The sequence below is a fragment of the Lutra lutra genome, chromosome X (genome assembly GCF_902655055.1).
Source record: "Lutra lutra chromosome X, mLutLut1.2, whole genome shotgun sequence".
Taxonomy (NCBI): Eukaryota; Metazoa; Chordata; class Mammalia; order Carnivora; family Mustelidae; genus Lutra; species Lutra lutra.
In genome coordinates this window covers 36,300,968-36,321,902 of record NC_062296.1, presented here as the reverse complement: position 1 = coordinate 36,321,902, position 20,935 = coordinate 36,300,968, and the positions used below count along the sequence as shown (strand labels likewise).

Here is a 20,935-nt window from a genome sequence, read left to right as displayed (position 1 = left end):
TCATGAAACTCCAGGAGAAGTTCATTACTAAGTCACTCTACTCCTACTTTTTATCTTCTATTGAAATACTCTGTCTGATAGTTCCTTCAAATTGAGGAACTGTGTTTCCCAGAAGACAAAGTTCACTTTTTTATTTTTTACAGATTACTGGTATAGAGTCCTTAGTGGAGGAAAACGGGCCCAGTCTCACACTTAAGTCCTTAGTCCTTACTAGTTGTATTCATACAGTGAGCCCACAGTATTGCTCCCAAGCCCAGAAAGCACCCCACCCCCACATTCTAGTGTTCTTTATCTTCATTTTAACCGTTCTGCAACATCCCCTATCACTGGTGTGTGTGTGTGTGTGTGTGTGTGTGTATCACTATATATTTTAATCTATTTCATTTTAACAAATGTTGGGGGGGGAATACACAAGCCAGAGGAAGGGGGGCATGCTCTGTGATTTATCCCAAGTCTCACATTCCCCCAGGGTTCAGCCATCTGACCACACTGTGAAAGAAGTACACCCAGACCCTCTTCCTGTCAGCTTTCTTCCATGCAGTCTATAAAATGGATGCATAAGAAGAAGGTGGGAGGCTCTGGAATCAGCCTGCTTCCCAGCTCCACCCCCCACTGTGATTGGGTGCAGGCAGCCTTCCGAGCACAATTTAAGAACAGGGCACTGGGCAATGTGTGACTGTTTCTTCCAGCTAAGGACACCCCCCTCCCCCGCCACCCTGGACACACACATTTTTGGCTTTAAGTCCAGAGACCATCACTTACTTACCTGCCACCCATGTTGAACCCATACAAGTAGCTCAGCATGATGTCAGACACACATTACATTTAATGGCCATTCCACCTACACTAGGTCATGTTTTCTTATACCCAATATAACTGGTATTCCAAGTGCATTTATTGCTTTCACATCGCGGCCCAGCTTGAGATAAGTTTTTAATATTTCTCTACACCTTGCAACATATGTTTTCTTCAACTTTTTAAAAACTGCTATCCAGGTAAGACCTCTTAAATGTTGAAAGCTTAGATGCTGGATACTTCTACAGAAACTTCTTTGTGTGCTGGATCTCCAATAATTTTATCATTGCTGATATCAAACCCATTCATGACGGCAGGTTGTCTTTCACCATTTACCTTTATGTAGGCTTATCCATACCAAATTCTATACAAAATGCCCTATCAACACGAAGGCTCTTAGCCACGGTATTATCAATATCACTGTTGTTATGACTATAGGAAAATAAGGCCAACGCTGGCTACCTTGAGGCACTTAAAAGAATTTCATCAGTGGGCCCAACAATTAAGAAAGAAAAATGGAAGAACTGAACTATACAACCTACTTGGCACACATGGTTTCAAGTGAGTATGCTTTGGGGACATACCTCAGGTAGACAGGAGGCAATAGAGTGTAAGTCTTTCATCAGACCAGTGGTTCTCAAAGAGTGATCCCTGGACCAGCAGCATGACACCACTATGAATGGGTTAAAAATGCAAATTCTGGGGCCCTTCCCCAGCATTTCTTTCTCTTCCTGAACCAGAAACTCTGGAGAGGGAACCCCGAAATCTGTGTTTTAACAAGCCCTCCAGGGGATCCTGGTAAACACCAAGGTTTGAGAGGCACTGTTTTAGAGCAACCTGAGTACATAGCTTGGCTTTCCCATTCACAAGCTGTGTGACATTTGGCAAGTTATTTAACCTCTTTTGGCCTCTGAAATCTTATCCATAAAGTGTGTTAAATAATAATTAACCTTATTACTTAGGGATGTTGCAAGAACTGAATGAGAAGGTTTGTACAAAACCCTTGCAAGGGGCCCCTGGGTGGCTCAGTGGGTTAAAGACTCTGCCTCTTCACTGTTATTGTGAGCAGATTGGACCAAACCCATCTTTTTCCCATTTTTATTACTGCCCGATATTGCTGGGCCTCTCCAAAGGACAGGATCCATTTCCACCGTATTTTGTACATCACAAAATGTCCTTCTGTGAAGGTTCGGGTGGTGACCCACTGTGTAAGGAAGAGCCTCATATCCAGCGGAATAGGGAAGGCAAGGCTCAGAGGAGCTCCCACAGAAAGCTTAGTCCCTTTTCCATCAAGATAGATAACAGCTAGGAATACTTCAGCAGTTTCGGTCCCACCAGGTAAGAGGGACTAGAAAAATGAGCCAGAGATTTGATCTGGTATATGCTGTACTTTGTTTGTTGTAACCTTTCTCATGGCCCTGTTGCTCCAGTCCATAGTCATTGGCCTCTGACTCAGTTTCTCACCGGATCTCTCACTTTCTGATGGGACCAGAAATGGGACCTGTACCCCAGGCTGCTTGGTTCAAGTCCTGGTAGTCTATTTATGTTCATACTCCGGATCCTACTTCCCATGCTTCTACTGGCTGGGGCACAGCTCTCACCTGACAACAAGCCTATCTTACTTTGACTCACTCCCCTTCCGTGACTGCTAGCATCACACCCCACTCACCGCTTTGTCGCGCCCTCAGATGCCACCAAATGGCTGTACCAAATGTGAGTACTACACACCTTTGGATACTCCATACTGTCAGAGGTCATACCCAGGCCGCAGCCCAACTGATAGCTCAGTTTCCCTGCTCCCCACCCCCACCCACATTCTGACTCCTGTCACAGAGTTCCGGACCTGTCCCATCTGAGTCTGTCTGTGTTTTGTCCGAAACAAGAAGCAAAATCCTGCAGGGCCGAGCTTTGTCTTTGCTGCCTTTTCTCTCCCTTTCTGAGTCCCTACTTCACTTCCCGTTGCTGTCCTCCGTACCCAGGGTCGGCCTCTGCTCCATAACCACAGAATTTCCTCTCTAGGCTTCCCCCTCCCCAATCTTAAAACTTCCATTCCTGTAACAGGCTGCTGCATACTGTTATGAAGAAAAAAGTCTGATTAAACAATGTTATATTAAAGTAATATTATATTAAACAACGTTATATTAAAGTCAACTTAAAGTAAAGAACATTTATTTGCATTTTCATTAACTTAAAGCAGTGTTTCTTTTTTTTTTTTTTAGATTTTATTTATTCATTCGAGAGAGAGAGAAAGCAAGAGAGATCACAGAGGGAAAGGTTGCGGACTCAAGGTTGAGCGGAGAGCCGGATGTGGGGCTTGATCCCGGGACCCTGAGATTATGACCAGAGCCAAAGGCAAACACCTAACCGACTGAGCCACCCAGGTGCCCCCAAAGCAGTGGTTCTTAACCCTGGCTACATTTTACATGCACCTGGGAGGATACTGAAAATACCTCTGCTGGGGCCTCATTGCAGACCACCAAAACCTCTGGATGTAGCGTTCTGGCACCAGTTGTTTAGAAAAGATGTCCAGGTAATTCTAGTATGTAGAGTGAGAACCATCGACCTACAGGAATGAATCTCAAAGAGTAGGGCCATAATATGTACATTTGCTATCTCTCTGCCTCAAAGGACGTGTGGGTGGTGAGCACTCAATCCTAACTTCTCTCAGCCCAAAGAGTTTCAGGGCCTGGATTTATTTAACATTTCATGGTAGAGGCCAAATTGTCATTTCAAAGAGTATACTATTTAGAATGGGTGGGATGCGAATCTCTCATGGAATGTAAGCTTGCAGGAGACACTGGACTTCGTGAAGATTTGTAACATATTCTAAAGTTATACGAAATCTGTGAGCCTGTTTCTGGCATGACTCCTCCCTGGAAATGGTTTTATATCTTTCAAAATAATTCTGTGCTCTGCTTTGAAAGTATCAATCTCTATTATGAAGTAATCAAAGCCACACTGATTGCTTAACATTATAGGATCTTGTAGACTGGAGCTGGAAGCAGACAACTGCAGTTCCAGGAACTAAAACTTCTTGCCCTCATCTTCCCAAAATGATCGTAATGAAGGTCCAAATACTGGTGACACTTGAAACTTATAATGGGCTTCTGTTTATCGGCCAGGCTAACCCTGACCATTCTCTAACAAACCCATTGTTATCTTAAGGAAATGACTGGGACCAGGACTAATCCTAGCAGTCATCAATTTGACAAGTAGTTTCTGAGCCCTCCGTTCGTTCTCAAGCAGTGGAGTGGCTTGCAATAGCGAAATGAGCCATGTTCCCACAAATCACTGACACTTTCCAGGAAAAAAAATCTAGTTTTTAAAAAAACTGGAATAGAAAATACCAAAAGCAAGTGCCACAAGGGCCTGCAATAAAAGTAAGTAAGAGACACTGGATTCCAGAGGACCAGGAACGGCTCTTCTTCCCCCAAACCACCTCAGCTAGGTCTGGTGACAGTAGCTTTGCTGGGGTCTGCCCTTTGCTTCAGGTTTTGTCCATGGTCTCTGCAAGAATCACCTTCAACATCAACCTTCTCTTGAAAGGGGAAAGGTTAAAATCTGGGCTGACTCCTCATTTTAATATACTTTTATTTATCAGCTAGGTCCCTGGGAATGGCACATGAAAAGATAAGCCCTGTTTTTGGGGGGGGGGGGCAAGGGAGGTGAGTGCAGAGGACGGAAGGGAAGTGTATATTGTGGAGTCCAGAGAAGACAGGTTCCAAGTGAAAGGTGATGAAGCAGGTGGCAAAGAATGGGCCAAAACAGAGCCACAAAAGCACCCCTCTTTGGCTGATCTCAAACTACTGGGGTCCTACAGGTGTGGAAGGTGTGTGGCTCCCGTTGCTCTTGATGCTGAGAGTAGGCACTGGGACCCAATGGCATTTATAACCACTTTGTACCTTTATTTCGTTCATCAAACAGGCTCCCTTGAAGCTGAACAGTCTTGGAGCCTGAGTGTGAGTGCAAGAGGGCGGATGCCTGATGTGCTCTCCTAGGGTGCGAGGGTAAGAAACCTTTTGGAAATTGTCCTATTCCCAGCACACACACACACCCCCTTCCCCGGAAGCCACGTTTAAACCTCAGCGGGGAGAAAGCGCTCACTGAGAATTCGGTCAGCCTGACGAATCCGCAGGAGCGCTGTCCGAATGCTGCGGCTGTCTTGTCCTGAGCTCAGGACGACCCCTACCGGTAGGCCCCGGCTCTGCAGAGCGCTTGGTATTCGATTGGCGGTGTGCACCCAATGTCTTCATCTAGGAGACGACTCCGGCGTGAGCCCACTGGAAGTATCTCATGACAGTTACCAGCACCCGGCCCGGAGAAGGGAGTGTCCGAGAAAAGGTCGGGTGGCTGATTTTATTGTCTAATTCGTAATTCACACAAGCCCAAGAGAAAAGCCCTTTGTTCCAACTGTTTCCCAGGAGCGAGGAGGCCTCGCAGTTGCCGGGGTTGACAGGGCCAATGAATCTGGTGGTGGCCATCTGGTGGTGAACAATGAAACTGCAAAGGGCCCTGGCGGTCTGGCAGTCTTCATTGAGAATCACATATGCAGAAGAGCAACCCGCGTCAAACGATGGGTCCCTGTTGAAGCGCTCAATGACTAAGCCAGCAGCAACCTCAGGCAGAGCCTTTGAGAACAACGGGTCGCAAGTCCAAGGGCCCACTACCCCTATCTTGTAGAGGGGCGCCCACACCCACTGTGGGATGCACGCGAGGGCCAGGAGGCACGAGCACCATAGGAGCTTGAAGGCTGCAAGGCCATGGTGTTTTCGCTGTCTTCTGGGAGCCGCACACCAGAGCATAAGGTGAGAAGAAGGCCATGGTCCCCAAAACATAGCCCTCCTGCTTCCAGCAAACTAGTGAGGAAATGTCTGAAGGTTAGTCTGCTTTCCTGAGACGGACCGTTGTGTTTCCAAATGCCTGTCAATAGGAGGGAGAAATTCATTACTTGCCTTATTCCTGAAGCTTCTGGAAAGACTGATTATAAAAGAATGGCAGTTCCCAAACCACCTTGACCAAAAACGCCTCTCCTTCCCGCACTGTCTGTACTCCTTGTCTCAATAGATGGCACCTCCACCCACTGTTTGGCCCCTTGTTCCAGGCAGAAACCTGCTAGTCAGCTGATGCTCTTCCTTCATCTCTACCCCCACATTCAATCTATTACCGAATCCTATTCAACGTTGGCAACAGCTACCCACTTCACAACGTTGTGAGGATTATGTGGATAAACATACAGCAAGCACATGTTGTTAGCATTATATTAGTGATATTATTATCATTATCACTTCTATAGTTTAAAATGTGCTCATTTATCTCCACCCTAATGCCTCTTGGAGAGAGACACAGATATAAACCCATAATGACAATGCAGAATTTAAAAAATAGTATGATTTTATGTAGATCCGCAGAGGAGAATAGAGAGGATCACCCAAACTCTGATTTCAGGGGGAGGTGAGGAGAGAGAAGAGACAGTCCCTCCAACTTGAGTACTGAAAGAAAGGTTAGCCAGGTTAATGGGGTTATGAGGGTGATGGTACTAAGCACCTTCCAGGCAGAAGGAACAGCATATAGTAAGACACAAAGGTTTTTTTTTTGTTTTTTTTTTTAAGAAAAGTTTTTGGGGCGCCTGGGTGGCTCAGTGGGTTAAGCCGCTGCCTTCGGCTCAGGTCATGATCTCAGGGTCCTAGGATCGAGGCCCGCATCGGGCTCTCTGCTCAGCAGGGAGCCTGCTTCCCTCTCTCTCTTTCTCTGCCTGCCTCTCCATCTGCTTGTGATCTCTCTCTGTCAAATAAATAAATAAAATCTTTAAAAAAAAAAGTTTTTGTTTTTTTAAAGATTCTATTTATTTAATTGAGAGAGAAACAGAGAGGACATGAGTGGGGGCAAGGGCCGAGGGAGAAGGACAAGCAGATACCCCAGTGAGCGGGGAGCTGGTCTCAGAGCTCGATCCCAGGACCCTGAGATCATGACTTGAGCCAAAGTCAGACACAACCAACTGAGCCACCCAGACCAGGCACCCCTAAAAATTATTTTTAAAGAAGAGGATATGTTAGATACTCAGAATTCCAAGGCATTTGTTTTGTTCAAATCTATGATGGCAGCTAAGGCAAGGGCCAGGTCACCAAGATTCTTATATGCCATTCACAGGTTTTTAGATTTAATCCTGTAAACAATAATTTTAGGCAGAGAAATTGCATAATCAGATTTCCATTTTTAGAAGATTGTTCAAATAGCAGTGTGATGAACAGGCTGCAAAGGGGTTAAGACTGGGGACTTCCAGGTTCAAAGTTGTTGTATTAAGTCCATATTGGAAATGATGACAGACCAAGAGAGGGGCCATGAAGATATAGAAGAATGGAGAGGAATTCCACCAAGATTAGAAAATATCAAAGAGATTAAGAAAGTAGAACCGACAACAGCTTGGTGACTGACAGAATGGAGAAGGTAGGGAGAAAAAGGACCCCCAGATGATTCTGAGCTTTTCAGACCTAGGCAACTGGTTGGAAAATGATACAAGTCTTTGAGATAGGGAACACTGGAGGAAGGTGGTGAAAATATAATGCAGTCCATTAGACATGGTGAACTCATAAAGCCTGTAGAACATACAAGTGGCAATACTCAGGACAATTTGACACACTGGATCTCATCATAGAAAGCTGAGCCAGAGAGAGAAATATGAGTGTGATCAATTGATAGAGAATAATTAAACACATGTAGAAGATTGACAAAAGAGAGTTGTGAGGTAAAGAACAAGATACAGCCCTGAGAATTCATGTCACTTAAAGGTCAGGCAGAGAGGAAAGAGGTCATAATGAAAACTTAAATGGCAAGGCCAGGGAATCAGCAAAATCCAAGAGACAGGGTGGTATCTTACAATCCAAGGGAGCTGAAGCTTGGGGGATGAAAAATGTTTATACCATCTCACACTCCCTTGAGAAGTCAAGTAAGCTAAAGATAGAAAAGGAGCTGCCCATTAGATTTGGATTCAGAGTAAGGCTGCCAGTTAAGGGGACCACAGTGAGTCAAAAATGAATGGGAATTAGTGAAGTGGAGTCAGCAAATGTAGAGAACCCTTTCAAGGTGATACATGGAAAGGGTTTCTCCATCTAGCCCTTGCCTTTATCCCCTCATCTCCCGCTGTTTTCACTTGATGCTGCAGTAAATTTCCTGCAGACATTTATCACTTAGCCTATCGGGCATAGGATTTGTACAATGCCATTCCTTATGCCTGAAATTCCCCTCCCTTCCTGCCTTTCACATTCTACTCCTGAGTTCTAATGAACTTTACCTTCAAGATCCACTTGAAGTGTTCCCTCCTCTGTGCAGCCCTAGTTAACACCTTCAGATTGAGTTCATTGTTTTTTCCATCTGTGCCTCATACCCATTAGGGAAGATGTCACTGTGATTTATAAATTGCCCCTACTTCTGGTCTACATTTTGGCATGGATACCATTGGATATCTCTACATTTACGGGACCTCATACTTCCAACCACAAACAATGAGCAATAACGAAGGCAACTCCCTATGGGGAACAGAGACCACTGGATTGGGAACTTCTAAAGGTCTTCTTCATGGTCCTCATGCCTAGTCAAGTTCCCAGCATAGTAGCTATCAAATAAATATTTGTGAAATGAATTCATAAAACATTAAGGATGATCCAAGGTCAGTAATAACCTCACCAGGCGTAAGTAGAATGAATTGCTTGGTGGGGGGGAGGTATTAATGAGGGAAATCCTTAGTGAATTTTTAATTCCATCCAAAGATCAAAATAATGGCATGGCTCTTTTCAAGGCTGATAATTAGTGCTGGTGTGTACCAGTCAAGCTCAACTGGTGGTTCATTACCAGCAACAATTCTGCCTGTGCCAGTCTTGTTGGTTATTATCTTGAGTCTCATTCTTAATTTTATGGGAAAGTCTGACTCCTCAAGAGACCAGTCAGGGGCACACATTCAGGATCTTAAAGACCTACCACAATAGTATACCTCAACATTTGTAAACAGGCGAAAGTGGGTTAAAATGAAGGTCAAGGAATACTTAGGGAGGAGATGTTTCAAAACAGCATGAGCCAGAAGCTGAAGGGTGTATATGATGGAGAAGGAAAACTTCCAACTTTACTTTGGGGGAAGTAAAAAGGTGGTTCTGGGCTGATTATATCCATAAGTTCCTCAAATCTATTTGCAGACCTTCAGAGTAATCTAGCCCCAATCTCCATTCCCCCAAATAGATTTATTCTGTTTGCTGACTGTGTTGAAGGCATGAGGGTGAGATTCACAGTGGATGAGTTATGAGATGTAGACTTCGCCTTCAAAAATCTCCCAGCCCAACACTACAAGCTGAGCTCTAAGGAGCTCACATGCTTCTCTTCCCACTCTCCCCCAACCCCACTCTTTTATCTGTCATGGCAAAATTTGGGAGCCAGGGTACTCTCTGGGTAGCATGGAAGAGGTTCCTATATTTGGTCTGTATTGTGATGAGGTTATTGAACTAGATGATATCTCTGTCCTTAGAGGACCTTGCTCTTTCAACCACTAGGAGTAGATAATAGAGAGGGTAACTCCATATGGGGAAGAGTCCTGTCCACAAGCAACAGGGAAAAGTGGCCAACCAACTGCCTCTTCTCCCACAAACACACCCAGTTTTGTGAGTTCTCTCCCATAAGTACTACATTTAAGCCAGAAACTAGCATTTGGTTAACAAAAACAAATATTTATTGAGTTCTTGCTATGACTCAAACACTGGGCAAAACTCATGTGTTATCTTCTTGTCAAAACTCAGTCAGACGGAAAAAATTCACCATAGTCTTTGAGGCAGGTATTATTGTCACCTACACTTACAGATGATGAAACAGAGGCTCAGAAAGGACAAGGAACTTGCCTGAGGGCACACTGTGGTAGAATGGGGATTTGTACCCCAGTTGATTAAGCAGTAAAACAGATAGACTGTTGACTGCCCCTAATCTGTGAAGTTACAGAGACCATTATTATACCTTCTTTGCTACACATATCAAGTTTGACTAATTCACTTGTGGTTTTAAAAATTCCCTTAGTCCGGGGCACCTGGGTGGCTCAGTGGGTTAAAGCCTCTGCCTTCGGCTCAGGTCATGATCCCAGGGTCCTGGGATCGAGCCCCGCATCGGGCTCTCTGCTCAGCAGGGAACCTGCTTCCTCCCCTCTCTCTCTCTGCTTGCCTCTCTGCCTACTTGAGATCTCTGTCTGTCAAATAAATAAATAAAATATTTTTAAAAATTCCCTTAGTCCCCCCACGAAAGAACAAATTACATAATGAGGGGTTGGGGGAAGAGTAAACCGGGAGGAGCAAACACATTCATTATCCAACCAGAAGGAATTTGCCTCTACTGTTGAAGCCCAGTCTTGGAACAGCTCTTTTTACTGGGTTTGGGAGGTACCAGTCACACTGTATTCTATATAGAGCTAATCCTAGTCTTTGAGAATGGAAATTTTGGGAGTGCAGATGTGGAATGTTAGTTCTGATTCTCAATTTCCTCACCAGTGAATTGGAGGTAAATTTAATTTAATGATTTTGAAGTGAGGGATTAAATAAGATAAAATGCTGAGCACACACTTTTCTTTAAATAAATACTAGTTCTTCCTTGCTGTTTAAAAAGAGGACTGCATACGGAATCAGGAGGCCTGAGTCCTGAAACCAGTTCTGCCGCTGACTTGCCATGTGACATTGAAGTTTTCATTCCTCCTCTCTATCTCTCTCGTTTTTTTCCCCCTCAGCTGGACTAGAGGATCTGGAAGTCCCTTTCCTCTCTCATATGCATTGATCCTGGGATTCTGTACATCTTCCAGGCAGTGACTTTATTAAACCTCTGCTCCTGTTAAACTGCTTTCCGAATTCATTCAACATTCTCTAGCCTTTGCTGTTCTAATTAGTTTTTCACTAGTGTTGTATTTCTGCAAGTGGTTTGTACTTAATTCTATCTGGCAGATCCAGTTCCTGATTGTTTTAAAATATTGGTCTAGAATCCTCTATCAAACACCTACAGTGTGAAGTGTGACCCCCACCCCCCACACACTCAGATCAAATGTTGGAGTTATGCTACATGGAAAAAGTCTGGGTTCCTAAAACCACTCATTATCTTATCTGCATTGTTAAGATGTATCCTTTGAGATCCTGGTTTGTGCTATCCCTGAAACTACAAAAGTGGGGAAATATAAGGCCTGAAATTTCACCAAGAAATGCAACTGGGTACACCAGAAGTAAGAGGACAATAATGTCTACCAACAGAGTTCACATGCAAGGTAAAATTTGTACCTTCCCTGCTTGCTCTTCTCACCATTTTATGTGACTGACACATAATAGGTACTCAACAAAATCTTGCTGAATAAATAGTGAATGAGAGAAATGGAGCACAAATGAAATGTTTTATATTACTATGTTCCTGAGTAGGCTCTATTTAAGGCCTTGTTCAAGAACTATCTTCGTCACAATCATCTAGTATGTAGTTTGTCTTCAAACTTTTTTTTTTAATATTTTATTTGAGAGAGAGAGACACACAGTGAGAGAGGGAACACAAGTAGGGGGAGTGGAAGAGGGAGAAGCAGGCTTCCCACAGAGCAGAGAGCCTGATGTGGGGCTCAATCCCAGAACCCTGGGATCATGACCTGAGCTGAAGGCAAACGCTTAACGACTGAGCCATCCAGACACCCCGGTCTTCAAACTTCTGGTCTGACTCTCTCCACCCTCCCTATTAATGGAAAGAAAAACAACTCTAGAAAAAAGAAGCTTTTCACATAATTTCCAGTGATTTGTAAAAGATCAATATTTGAAATTTCCCATATTCCTTCCCAACCAATGGTGTTTCCTTTTTAAAAAGGTGTCAAGAAAAGTTTATGCCACAGGAATTAATCTCCAATAGTATAATTTCAATTTCGAACATCAGTTGCAGGTAGGCAAACGAGGAGAGACCACTTTTGGAGTTGAAAAACGAAGGGACTTTTGGTGTTCCTCAAATCAAAGTGATTAGCTCTCTATTCTAGATGTAAGACTGACATTTTTATGTTATAATCCAGGCCATTCCTCCTAAGCACAATGCCTACACATCTCAAGTTCTAAAAACTTTGCTTTCAACATTAAAAGGATCATACACATGATCAAAGGAGATTTATCCCTGGGATGCAAGGATGGTTCAAAATACCTAAATATTTCAAAATACCTAAATATTTTGACACACAACGTTAACAGAGTGAATGATAAAATGAATGAAGGATAAATGAAGGATAAAAATCACATCATCATCTCAATCAGTACAGAAAAATCATTTGACAAAATTCAACACCCTCTCATGAATAAAAACTCTCAACAAACTAGGTATAGAAGGAATATACCTAAATATAAATGACAAGCTACAGCTAACGACAGACTCAATGGTGAAAAACTGAAAGCTTTTCATCTAAGGTCAGGAATAAGATAGTGATGCCCACCCTCACCACTCCTATCCAACATAGGACTGGAACTCCTAGCCAGAACGGTTAGGCAAGGAAAAGAAATTAAAGTCATCAAAATTGGAAAGGAAGTTAATTATGTTGGGCCCTAGATTGCATGATCTTATATGTGAAAAACCCGAAAGCCTACACACACAAACACATTAGAACTGATTAACAAACTTGATAAAGTTTCAGGAAAAAAATCAGCATACAACAATCAGTTGCATTTCTATATACTAACAAAGAATATCCAAAATGAAATTAAGAAAATCCCGTTCACAAATGCATCAATAATAAAGTACTTAAGAATAAATTTAACTGAGGATGTGAAAGATTTATACACTGAAAGCCACAAAATGTCAATGAAAGAAAATAAGAAGACACAAGTAAATGGAAAGACATTCCCAGCTCGTTGATTTGAAGACTTAACCTTACCAAAATATCCATACTATCCAAAGCAATCTATAGATTTGATATTACTGCCATCAAAATCCCAATGGCGTTTTTTTACAGAAATAGAAAAAATGTCTAAAATTCATATGGAACCACAGAAGACCCCGAACAGACAAAGCGATCCTGAGAAAGAAGAACAAGCTGGACATATCATAATTCCTGCTATCAAAATATATTACAAAACAATAGTAATAAAAAATTATGGTACTGACATTTGAACAGACATATAGCTCAATGGAACAAAATAAAGAACGTAAAAATAAACACACACGCCTATAGTCGAGTGATCATCAAAAACCGAGCTGGGACTCCTGGGTGACTCAGTCGTTAAGCATCTGGCTTTAGCTGGAGTCATGATCCCACGGTCCTGGGATCGAGCCCCACATCAGGCTCCCTGCTCAGCAGGAAGCCTGCTTCTCCCTCTCCCACTTCCCCTGTTTGTGTTCCCTCTCTCATTGTGTCTCTCTGTCAAATAAATAAATAAGTATAATCTTTAAAAAAAAAAAAAAACAAAGAAAATGGAGCCAGGAATACAAAAAGGGGAAAAGACAGTCTCTTCAATAAATGGTGTTGGGAAAACTGGATATGAACATGGAAAAGGATGAAATTGGACCTTTATTTTACACTGTATACAAAAATTAATTCAAAATGGATCAAAGATCTAAATGTATAAGAGCTAAGACTATAAAACTCCTAGAAGGCAATAGCAGAAAGTTGTCTTGGTAGTGATTTCTTGGATATGACACCAAAAATGCAATCCACAAGGCAAAATAGACAAATGGGACTCCATCAAACTAAAAAGCTCTGTGAGGCAAAGGAAACAAGCAACAGAGTGAAAAGGCAACCTACAGAATGGGAGAAAATATTTGCAAACCCTATATGACATAAGGGGTTAATGTCTAAAATATATATGGAACTTCTACAACTCAATAGAAATAAAACAAATAACCCATTTAAAAAATGGTTAAAGGAGGGTGCCTGGGTGGCTCAGTGGGTTAAAGCCTCTGCCTTCGGCTCAGGTCATGATCTCAGAGTCCTGGGATCAAGCCCCGCATCGGGCTCTCTGCTCGGCGGGGAGCCTGCTTCCTCCTCTCTCTCTCTCTGCCTGCCTCTCTGCCTACCTGTGATCTCTATCTGTCAAATAAATAAATAAAATCTTTTAAAAAATGGTTAAAGGACTTGAATAGATGTTTTTCTGAGGAAGACATACTAATGATCACTAGGAAGGGGTGTCTGGGTGGCTCAGTAGGTTGAGCATCTGACTCTTGATTTGGGTTCAAGTCATGATCTCAGGGTTCGGGGATTGAGCCACACGTCAGGATCCATGCTGGGAAGAGAGTCTGCTTGAGAATTCTCTCTCCCTCTCCCTCTGCCCCTCTGCCTACTTATGCGCTCTCTCTCTCTCTCTCTCTCTAATAAATAAATATTTTTTTAAATGGCCAGTAGGTATACCAAAAGGTGCTCAGTGGGGCACCTGGATGGCTAAGTCAGTTAAGCGTCTCCCTTTCCTTTTTGCACAGTTCATGATTCCAGGGTCCTGGGATCAAGCCTGGTATCGGTATCAGGCTCCCTGCTGAGCAGGGAGCCTGTTTTTCTCTCTCCCACTCTCCCTGCTGTGCTCTCCTCATTCTCTCTCTCTCTCTGCCTGTCAAATAAATAAATAAAATCTTTAAAAAAGAAGGAGGAGGAAGAGGAGAAGAAGAAGAAACGAAAGGTGCTCAACATGAGTAATCATCAGGGAAATGTAGCTCAAAACCACAATGAGGTACCACCTCATCCCTCTCAAAACAAAAAGAAGTCAAGTGTTGGCAAGGATGTAGAGAAACTGGAAACTTCTGCACGCTGCTGGTGGGAATGGGAAATGGTACAGTAGCTGTGGAAAATAGTGAGGACATTCCTCGAAGTATTAAAAGTATAATTACCATCTTATCTAGTAATCCAACTTCTGAGTATATATCCAAAAGAATTGGAATCGGGATCTCAAAGAGATATGTGCATATTTATGTTCTTTAAGGTTTTATTTTAATTCCAGTTAGTTAACGTACAGCGTAATACGAGTTTCAAGTGTACAATAGAGTAATTCAACACTTCCATACAACATCCTGTGCTCATCACAAGGGCCCTCCTTAATCCCCATCAGCTATTTCATCCCCCTCCCCTCTGGTAACCATCAGTTGGCTCTCTATAATTAAGAGTCCTTTTCTTGATTTCTCACTCTTTCTCTCTCTCAATCTCTCTCATTTTTTTCCTTTTGCTTGTTTGTGTTTATTGCAGCACCATTCACAAGATGGGGAACCACCTAAATGTCCATCGATGAATGGACAAAGAAAATGTGGTACATATGTCGAAGAGAATATTAAGCCTTCTCTCTCTCTAAAAAAAATTCATTCATTCATTCATTCATTCATTTAAAAAGGGGCACCTGGGTGGCTCAGTTGGTTAAACATCTGGCTCTTGATTTGGGCTCAGTTCATGATCTCAGGGTCATGAGCTGGAGCCCCGAATGGGGCTCTACACTGGGCGTGGAGCCTGCTTAAGATTACCTCTCTTCCTCTGCCCCTCCCTCCACTTGCTCTCAAATACATACATACATACATAAATTTTATTTATTATTAAATATTATTAAGCCCTAATAATAAATATTATATTAAATACTTATTTAATATATTATTAAAATATTATTAAGCCTTAAAATATTGTTATTTTAATAAAAATATTAACTAAAATAAGATAAATATATTGTTTATTACTATAAATAAATAATTTATTTATATAAATATGTTACAAATAAAATATTATTAAGCCTTAAAAAGAAGGAAATGCTGGCATATGCAATAGCATACATGACCCTGGAAGACACTATGCTAAGGGAAATAAGCCAGTGACAGAAGGACAAATACTGCACATTCCACTTGAATGAGATACCCAAAAGAGCCAAACTCATAGAAGCAGAGAGGAGAATAGTGGTTGCTGAGGGCTATGGAAAGAAGGAAATGGGGAGTTGTTCAACTGTTGGAGTTAATGTAGGGCATGAAATCAGCCATAATACCTGGCTTGCTAAAATGTCACACAGAGGCTGCTGAGGGCGGGGAAGATTTCGGAGAAGGGCGTACGCAGGCCTTTGGAATGCCAAGGCCTGCCAGACCACCCTGCCACTGGAATGCCTCGGGGAGTTGCCTTCCCAAACCAAGAAGCTTTCTTAGCCCAACCAGCTGCCGTGTGATCTAAGAGCTGTAAACATGGTCCCTTAGGCTGTCTTTAGCAGAACTCATGGAACGCACTCCTTAGCATATTGTATTTTTCAGTAAACAGATCCTCCTAGTTCCTGTAAGACCACTTGTCACACATCACGTGCTTGAGAAACAATGATAAGGATCTGTGATTACCCTGAAGGACCAATAAGAGTGGGAGCAAAGAAGAGCAAAGGGTCTTCATCTCTGAGTGTTGACCCCCGTGCCTTCTCCTCTCTTTCACAGAAAAGTCTGGAGTAATCTTTCATCCCTTGTTACAGGGATTGCTGGACATTCTCAGCATTCAGTGGGTATAGGTTTCAGTCAAGCAAGATGAATAGGTTCTAGCGATCTGCCACACAACATAGTTCATATAGCTAACAACACTGTATAGTGCACTTGAAAATTTGATGAGGGTAGATGTGTTGAGTGTTCTTATCACAACAAAAAAAAAGAATTAACTAAGAATTTTGCCTTTTCAAAATAGCATTTTCCAAATATACACATTTACAACACAGATTTTTCCTCAGCCCACGTGTTAGAAAGTAACTCCTGTTATTTGTTCTCAGTTTTTAGGGCTCTTTGTTAAATAACGCTCATGCTGGTGCATCATCCCTCTATTTTTTTCTGAGCTCTATTTCATGCATTGGGTGGTATTTCTAACTCTGCTAGGACTCCCTGTAGAACCAGAAAGTTCTTTATTACTCCAGGATTTAGTCTTGTTCCTGATCCCAAGATTTTGCAGAAGGAAACTCATTCTTTTTTTTTTTAAAGTAGGAAACACAGAAGAAAGGAAGACAAGGAAGGAAGACAGGGAAAAGAGGAAGTGGGGGAGGAAGAAAGGGAGGAGGGAGGGAGATGCCCTATGCCTTCACTTGCTGGTTTGGACTTAAAGACAGTATATAAAGCCCTTTATAAAAGATACTGTGTTCAAACAAGCTGACTGAAGCCTCCCCTGGGGTTAATGGGAAATGTGGACATAACTAAAAGCTTAAAGATACGAAATTTTGGAAATAGAATACTACTGACCCACAGCTCTTCTGGGGCCTTTGCCTAGGTAACTCAGATTTGAACACCTGCATGGAATCGGGCTTCCAAGGAAAGTAGCCAGAGCATAGGGAGGCACTGTTTCATTTCAGGTGGCTTTCACAATCTGGTGGGAAGGCAGATTTCACAAGGAAAACAACTATTCTTTAAACATGTACAAAGACGGACTATGTCAAATAGCTCTGAGGAAAATGGTTCCTCATCCTAGCTTGTCAAGCCAAGGACTTCTGTGGCTGATTGATTTTTGCCATTACAGCCTGAATCCAGTTAATGGCTTGTGTAAGACAGCATCAGGAAGAAATAAAAAGAGTCATGAGTGAATCGAAGTGAAAACCTTTGAGCCTAAATCTTGATTTAAAGTATTGAAAGTTCTTTCCCCCTCCCTTTCTTTCCTTCTTTCTCTCTCTTTCATTCTTTTCTTGGCTTCCTTTATTTTTACTACATGTTGCAGTAAAACTGTTACCTCTCAGTCAAAAATTTCAGCCCCTATGTGGGCTTTCTTCCCCATTACAATCTTTCTTAATAAACAAGAGCTGTCAACTACTCTCCATGTAATTTGCTGTTCAAATATCTTCCATTTGCCTTCTGTGCATGCAAATCTCTGGCATGGTTACCCAGTGTGTTCACTTCAGGGAGTCCTCTCTATGCTCATCATCCTGAGCAAGGACTCCAGTCTGCTGACAAATTCCATTACTGAGATAAATAACTGAGAGGGATAGTAAAACTTCTAGTGAACCACTCTTTGGCATCCTCAGACCAAGACTGGGATTAGGATTTAGAAAGACACTTCTAATCCTTTAATTGATCCCACTTGGAACAGAGTTAATGCTGACCTAAATGCATTGACCCAGACATTAACGAACAATTAAAGTCCTCTGGATAAACACTTCCTCCATGGATTACTGCCGCCTTCTGCCTTTCAAAATCAGACTTACATGCCCTCAGATTTGCCTCTGTTTTCTTCCTTTTTCCTTTCTGTCGAGTACTACACATCGCCCCTTCTCCGGGAGAGCTTGAAATGCCAAAACATTCATCAGCTGTGATTTCAGTCCAGGATATGAAAGATGGTTCAGGCTGGATCCCTGCAAAATTCAAAGTACATGTAGTTTGTCTCTCCTTCTAGTCCCCTTAAATGCCTTCACTGCCTTTCCTTCCAACTTAACCCACACCTTGGCAAACCTCCCATGCTCTAGATCTATCCTTTCCCTGAGTGGTCCTTCTGTCATGGGCACCATTCGTTCAGGGCCCTGTTCTAGTTTACTAAGGTAAGAGCAGAGTGTTGTTGGTGGCTGAAAATTACTTGTATTAAATTAGGGCTACTATGTGGCAGACATCTAAAAAAAAAATAACCACTTTAATGAGACATAATTCACATACCACAAAATTCACTCATCTAAAGTGTACCATTCAGTGTTTTTCAAATATATTCACAAGGTTGTAACAACCATAGCCATCTTTAATTCTAGAACATTTTTGTTCTCCTCCTCCCAAAGAAATCCTGTACGCATCATGGACATTTCATATAAGTATAAACACAGTATGCAGTCATTTGTCACTGGCTTCTTTGACTTAGCGTATTTTCAAGGGTGATGTGTGTTGTAGCACATGTCAGTACCCTGTTCCTTCTTTATGGCTGAATAATATTCCATTTTATTGACTTTACTGCTTCTGTTCATTCATTTATCCATGGATGGACATTGGGATGGTTTCCACTTTGGGGCTATTATGAATAATGCCTCTGTGAACGTTGTGTATACTTTTTTGTGTGGACATAAGTTTTTGATTCCCCTAGCTATATGCCTTAAATTGGAATTGTTGGGTTACAGGGTAACTCCATGTTGAACATTTTGAGGAACTACCAGACTGTTTTCCAAAGATGCTGTACCATTTTACCCACCCACTAGCAATATATGAGGGTTTTTGTTTCTCTGTGTCCTTGCCAACGCTCACTTATCATCTGTCTTCTTTTTTGTATGGTAGGCATTTTCACATGTACTTCGTCTCATTTTATATTCACAACAACCATGAAGATAGGTATTATTCTCCCCATTTTGTAAATGAGGAAGCCAAGACACCTATAAATAAGGCAATGTTATTTACTGAGTGCTGATGATGTGACAGGTGTTCTTAGAAGCCGTGCCTCCTTTCACCTGCACAACAATCCCATGAGGTAGATACTATTTGAATTCCAGATGTGCAGAGAGGTTAGAGCAACTTACTGAAAGACACATAGCCAGGGTTTAAACCCAGACAGTCTGATTCTGGTGCAGTCAGAGTTCAAACCCAAAGCAATTGGTCTCCAACAAAGTCCATGCACATAAATAAAATTTCTACAGTAAATTTTTTAAATTGAGATCCATAAGTCCTTGCGTCTTTCTGCAAATACTTTTTAAAGAATTATTTATTTATTTTAGCAGAGGCAGAGGAAGAGGGAGAGAATCCTCAGGCAGACTCCCCACTGAGTGTGAAGCTCTGCATGGGACTGGAGCCCTGGACCATGAGATCATGACCTGAGTTGAAACCAAGAGTCAGATGCTTAACCGGCTGAGTCACCCAGGCACCCCTCTCTGTAAATATTAATAGTTAACAGTTATTGAGGGTTCACTATGTGCTAGGCAATGTTGTATGGGCTTTACATAAACTAAATAACAGAATCCTTGCAACAGTCCTATAGGGTTGGTATTATTAGCATCCACATTTTATAGATGAGGAAACTGAGGCACAGAGGATTCAAGTAATTTGCCCAAGGACACACAGTTAGTAGGTGGTAGAGGCAGATTGTGAAGAAAATAAGTGGTCTAGATTCAGAGTCAAAGCTCTTAACCACTGTCCCTTAAAAGAAATCACAGGGTGAGCCCATTGGATTTATCCACAGACTCAAAAATACCCATTGGATCTCCAGACTTCAGTGACAATATAATTAATGATCATTTTAGAACAACTATTTGGGTTCCTCATGAGTCAAACAAAATTCAAAAACTTCACATCCATGAGTATAATCAGGGATCATGCCTACAGACTTTTTTAAATAATTTTTTTCAAAGATTTTATTTATTTATTTGACAGAGATCACAAGTAGGCAGAGAGGCAGGCAGAGAGAGAGGAGGAAGCAGAGAGCCCAATGCGGGGCTTGATCCCAGGACCCTGAGATCATGACCTGTGCTGAAGGCAGAGGCTTTAACCCACTGAGCCACCCAGGTGCCCCATGCCTACAGACATTTTAGAACCACTGGATCAGAAATCTCAGCCACACTATCTGGTAAAATATTATCCCACTGGAACGTTAGTGGGATCCTACTGGATTTACTGAAATATACCAGTTCCCGTTCTACATTCCCAATATCGAAGGCTAACAATTCACAGAATTCAGTTACCTCTGAATGATCTTTACTTCCTAAAAAGCCATGGAATGAAAGCATCCAAAATGACCTTTTCGCCCCACAAGACTGATTGCAAGGGCAGACACATCTCTTTAGCTTCCTTCTTAGGTTTCGTTACAGAGACAGAAATACAGTCCCTTCACATTTAATTATTTTTTTCATAGTGCTAGACACTACAGGAACCCCCAATTATATACATCATGGGAAAGTAGCAAAGGCTTTCTTTCCGTGGCATTAGCCTGGGATCTATGTATTCCTTTTGAGACCAAGACATAGAATGAATAGCTAATTCTGCAGGGCTGGGGCATGGACTATAAAAATAGGCCCAGAAAGATGTGTTCTTAGTTAATCATCCAGAACGAGGCTTGGACAAGTAGCTCCTTGCAGTCAGGAAGTCACGTGAGAACCTGGGAAGCAAGGGAGGTGGGGGGAAGTTGAATGAGAGTAGGAGAGGAAAACTCCAAGAACGGATGTTAGACAAATCTCTACATTTGGCCACAAGGGTTGGCTGAGGTTGAGGAGGGAAACAGAGCTTCCAGCTCTACCGGCCAATCACCGCGTAGGAGCATGAAAGA

General features: G+C 42.2%; 1 protein-coding gene across 1 annotated transcript in view; it reads right to left on the bottom strand.

Annotated features, from left to right (window-relative positions):
• GUCY2F (guanylate cyclase 2F, retinal) overlaps window positions 1-5,630 on the bottom strand; it is an 86,376-nt gene extending 80,746 nt beyond the window's left edge. Inside the window, 2 exon segments of the mRNA XM_047715101.1 lie at window positions 4,900-5,039; window positions 5,041-5,630. Of these exon segments, the coding sequence (XP_047571057.1) occupies window positions 4,900-5,039; window positions 5,041-5,630 (730 nt within the window).
• Between the last annotated feature and the right edge of the window lie 15,305 nt (window positions 5,631-20,935).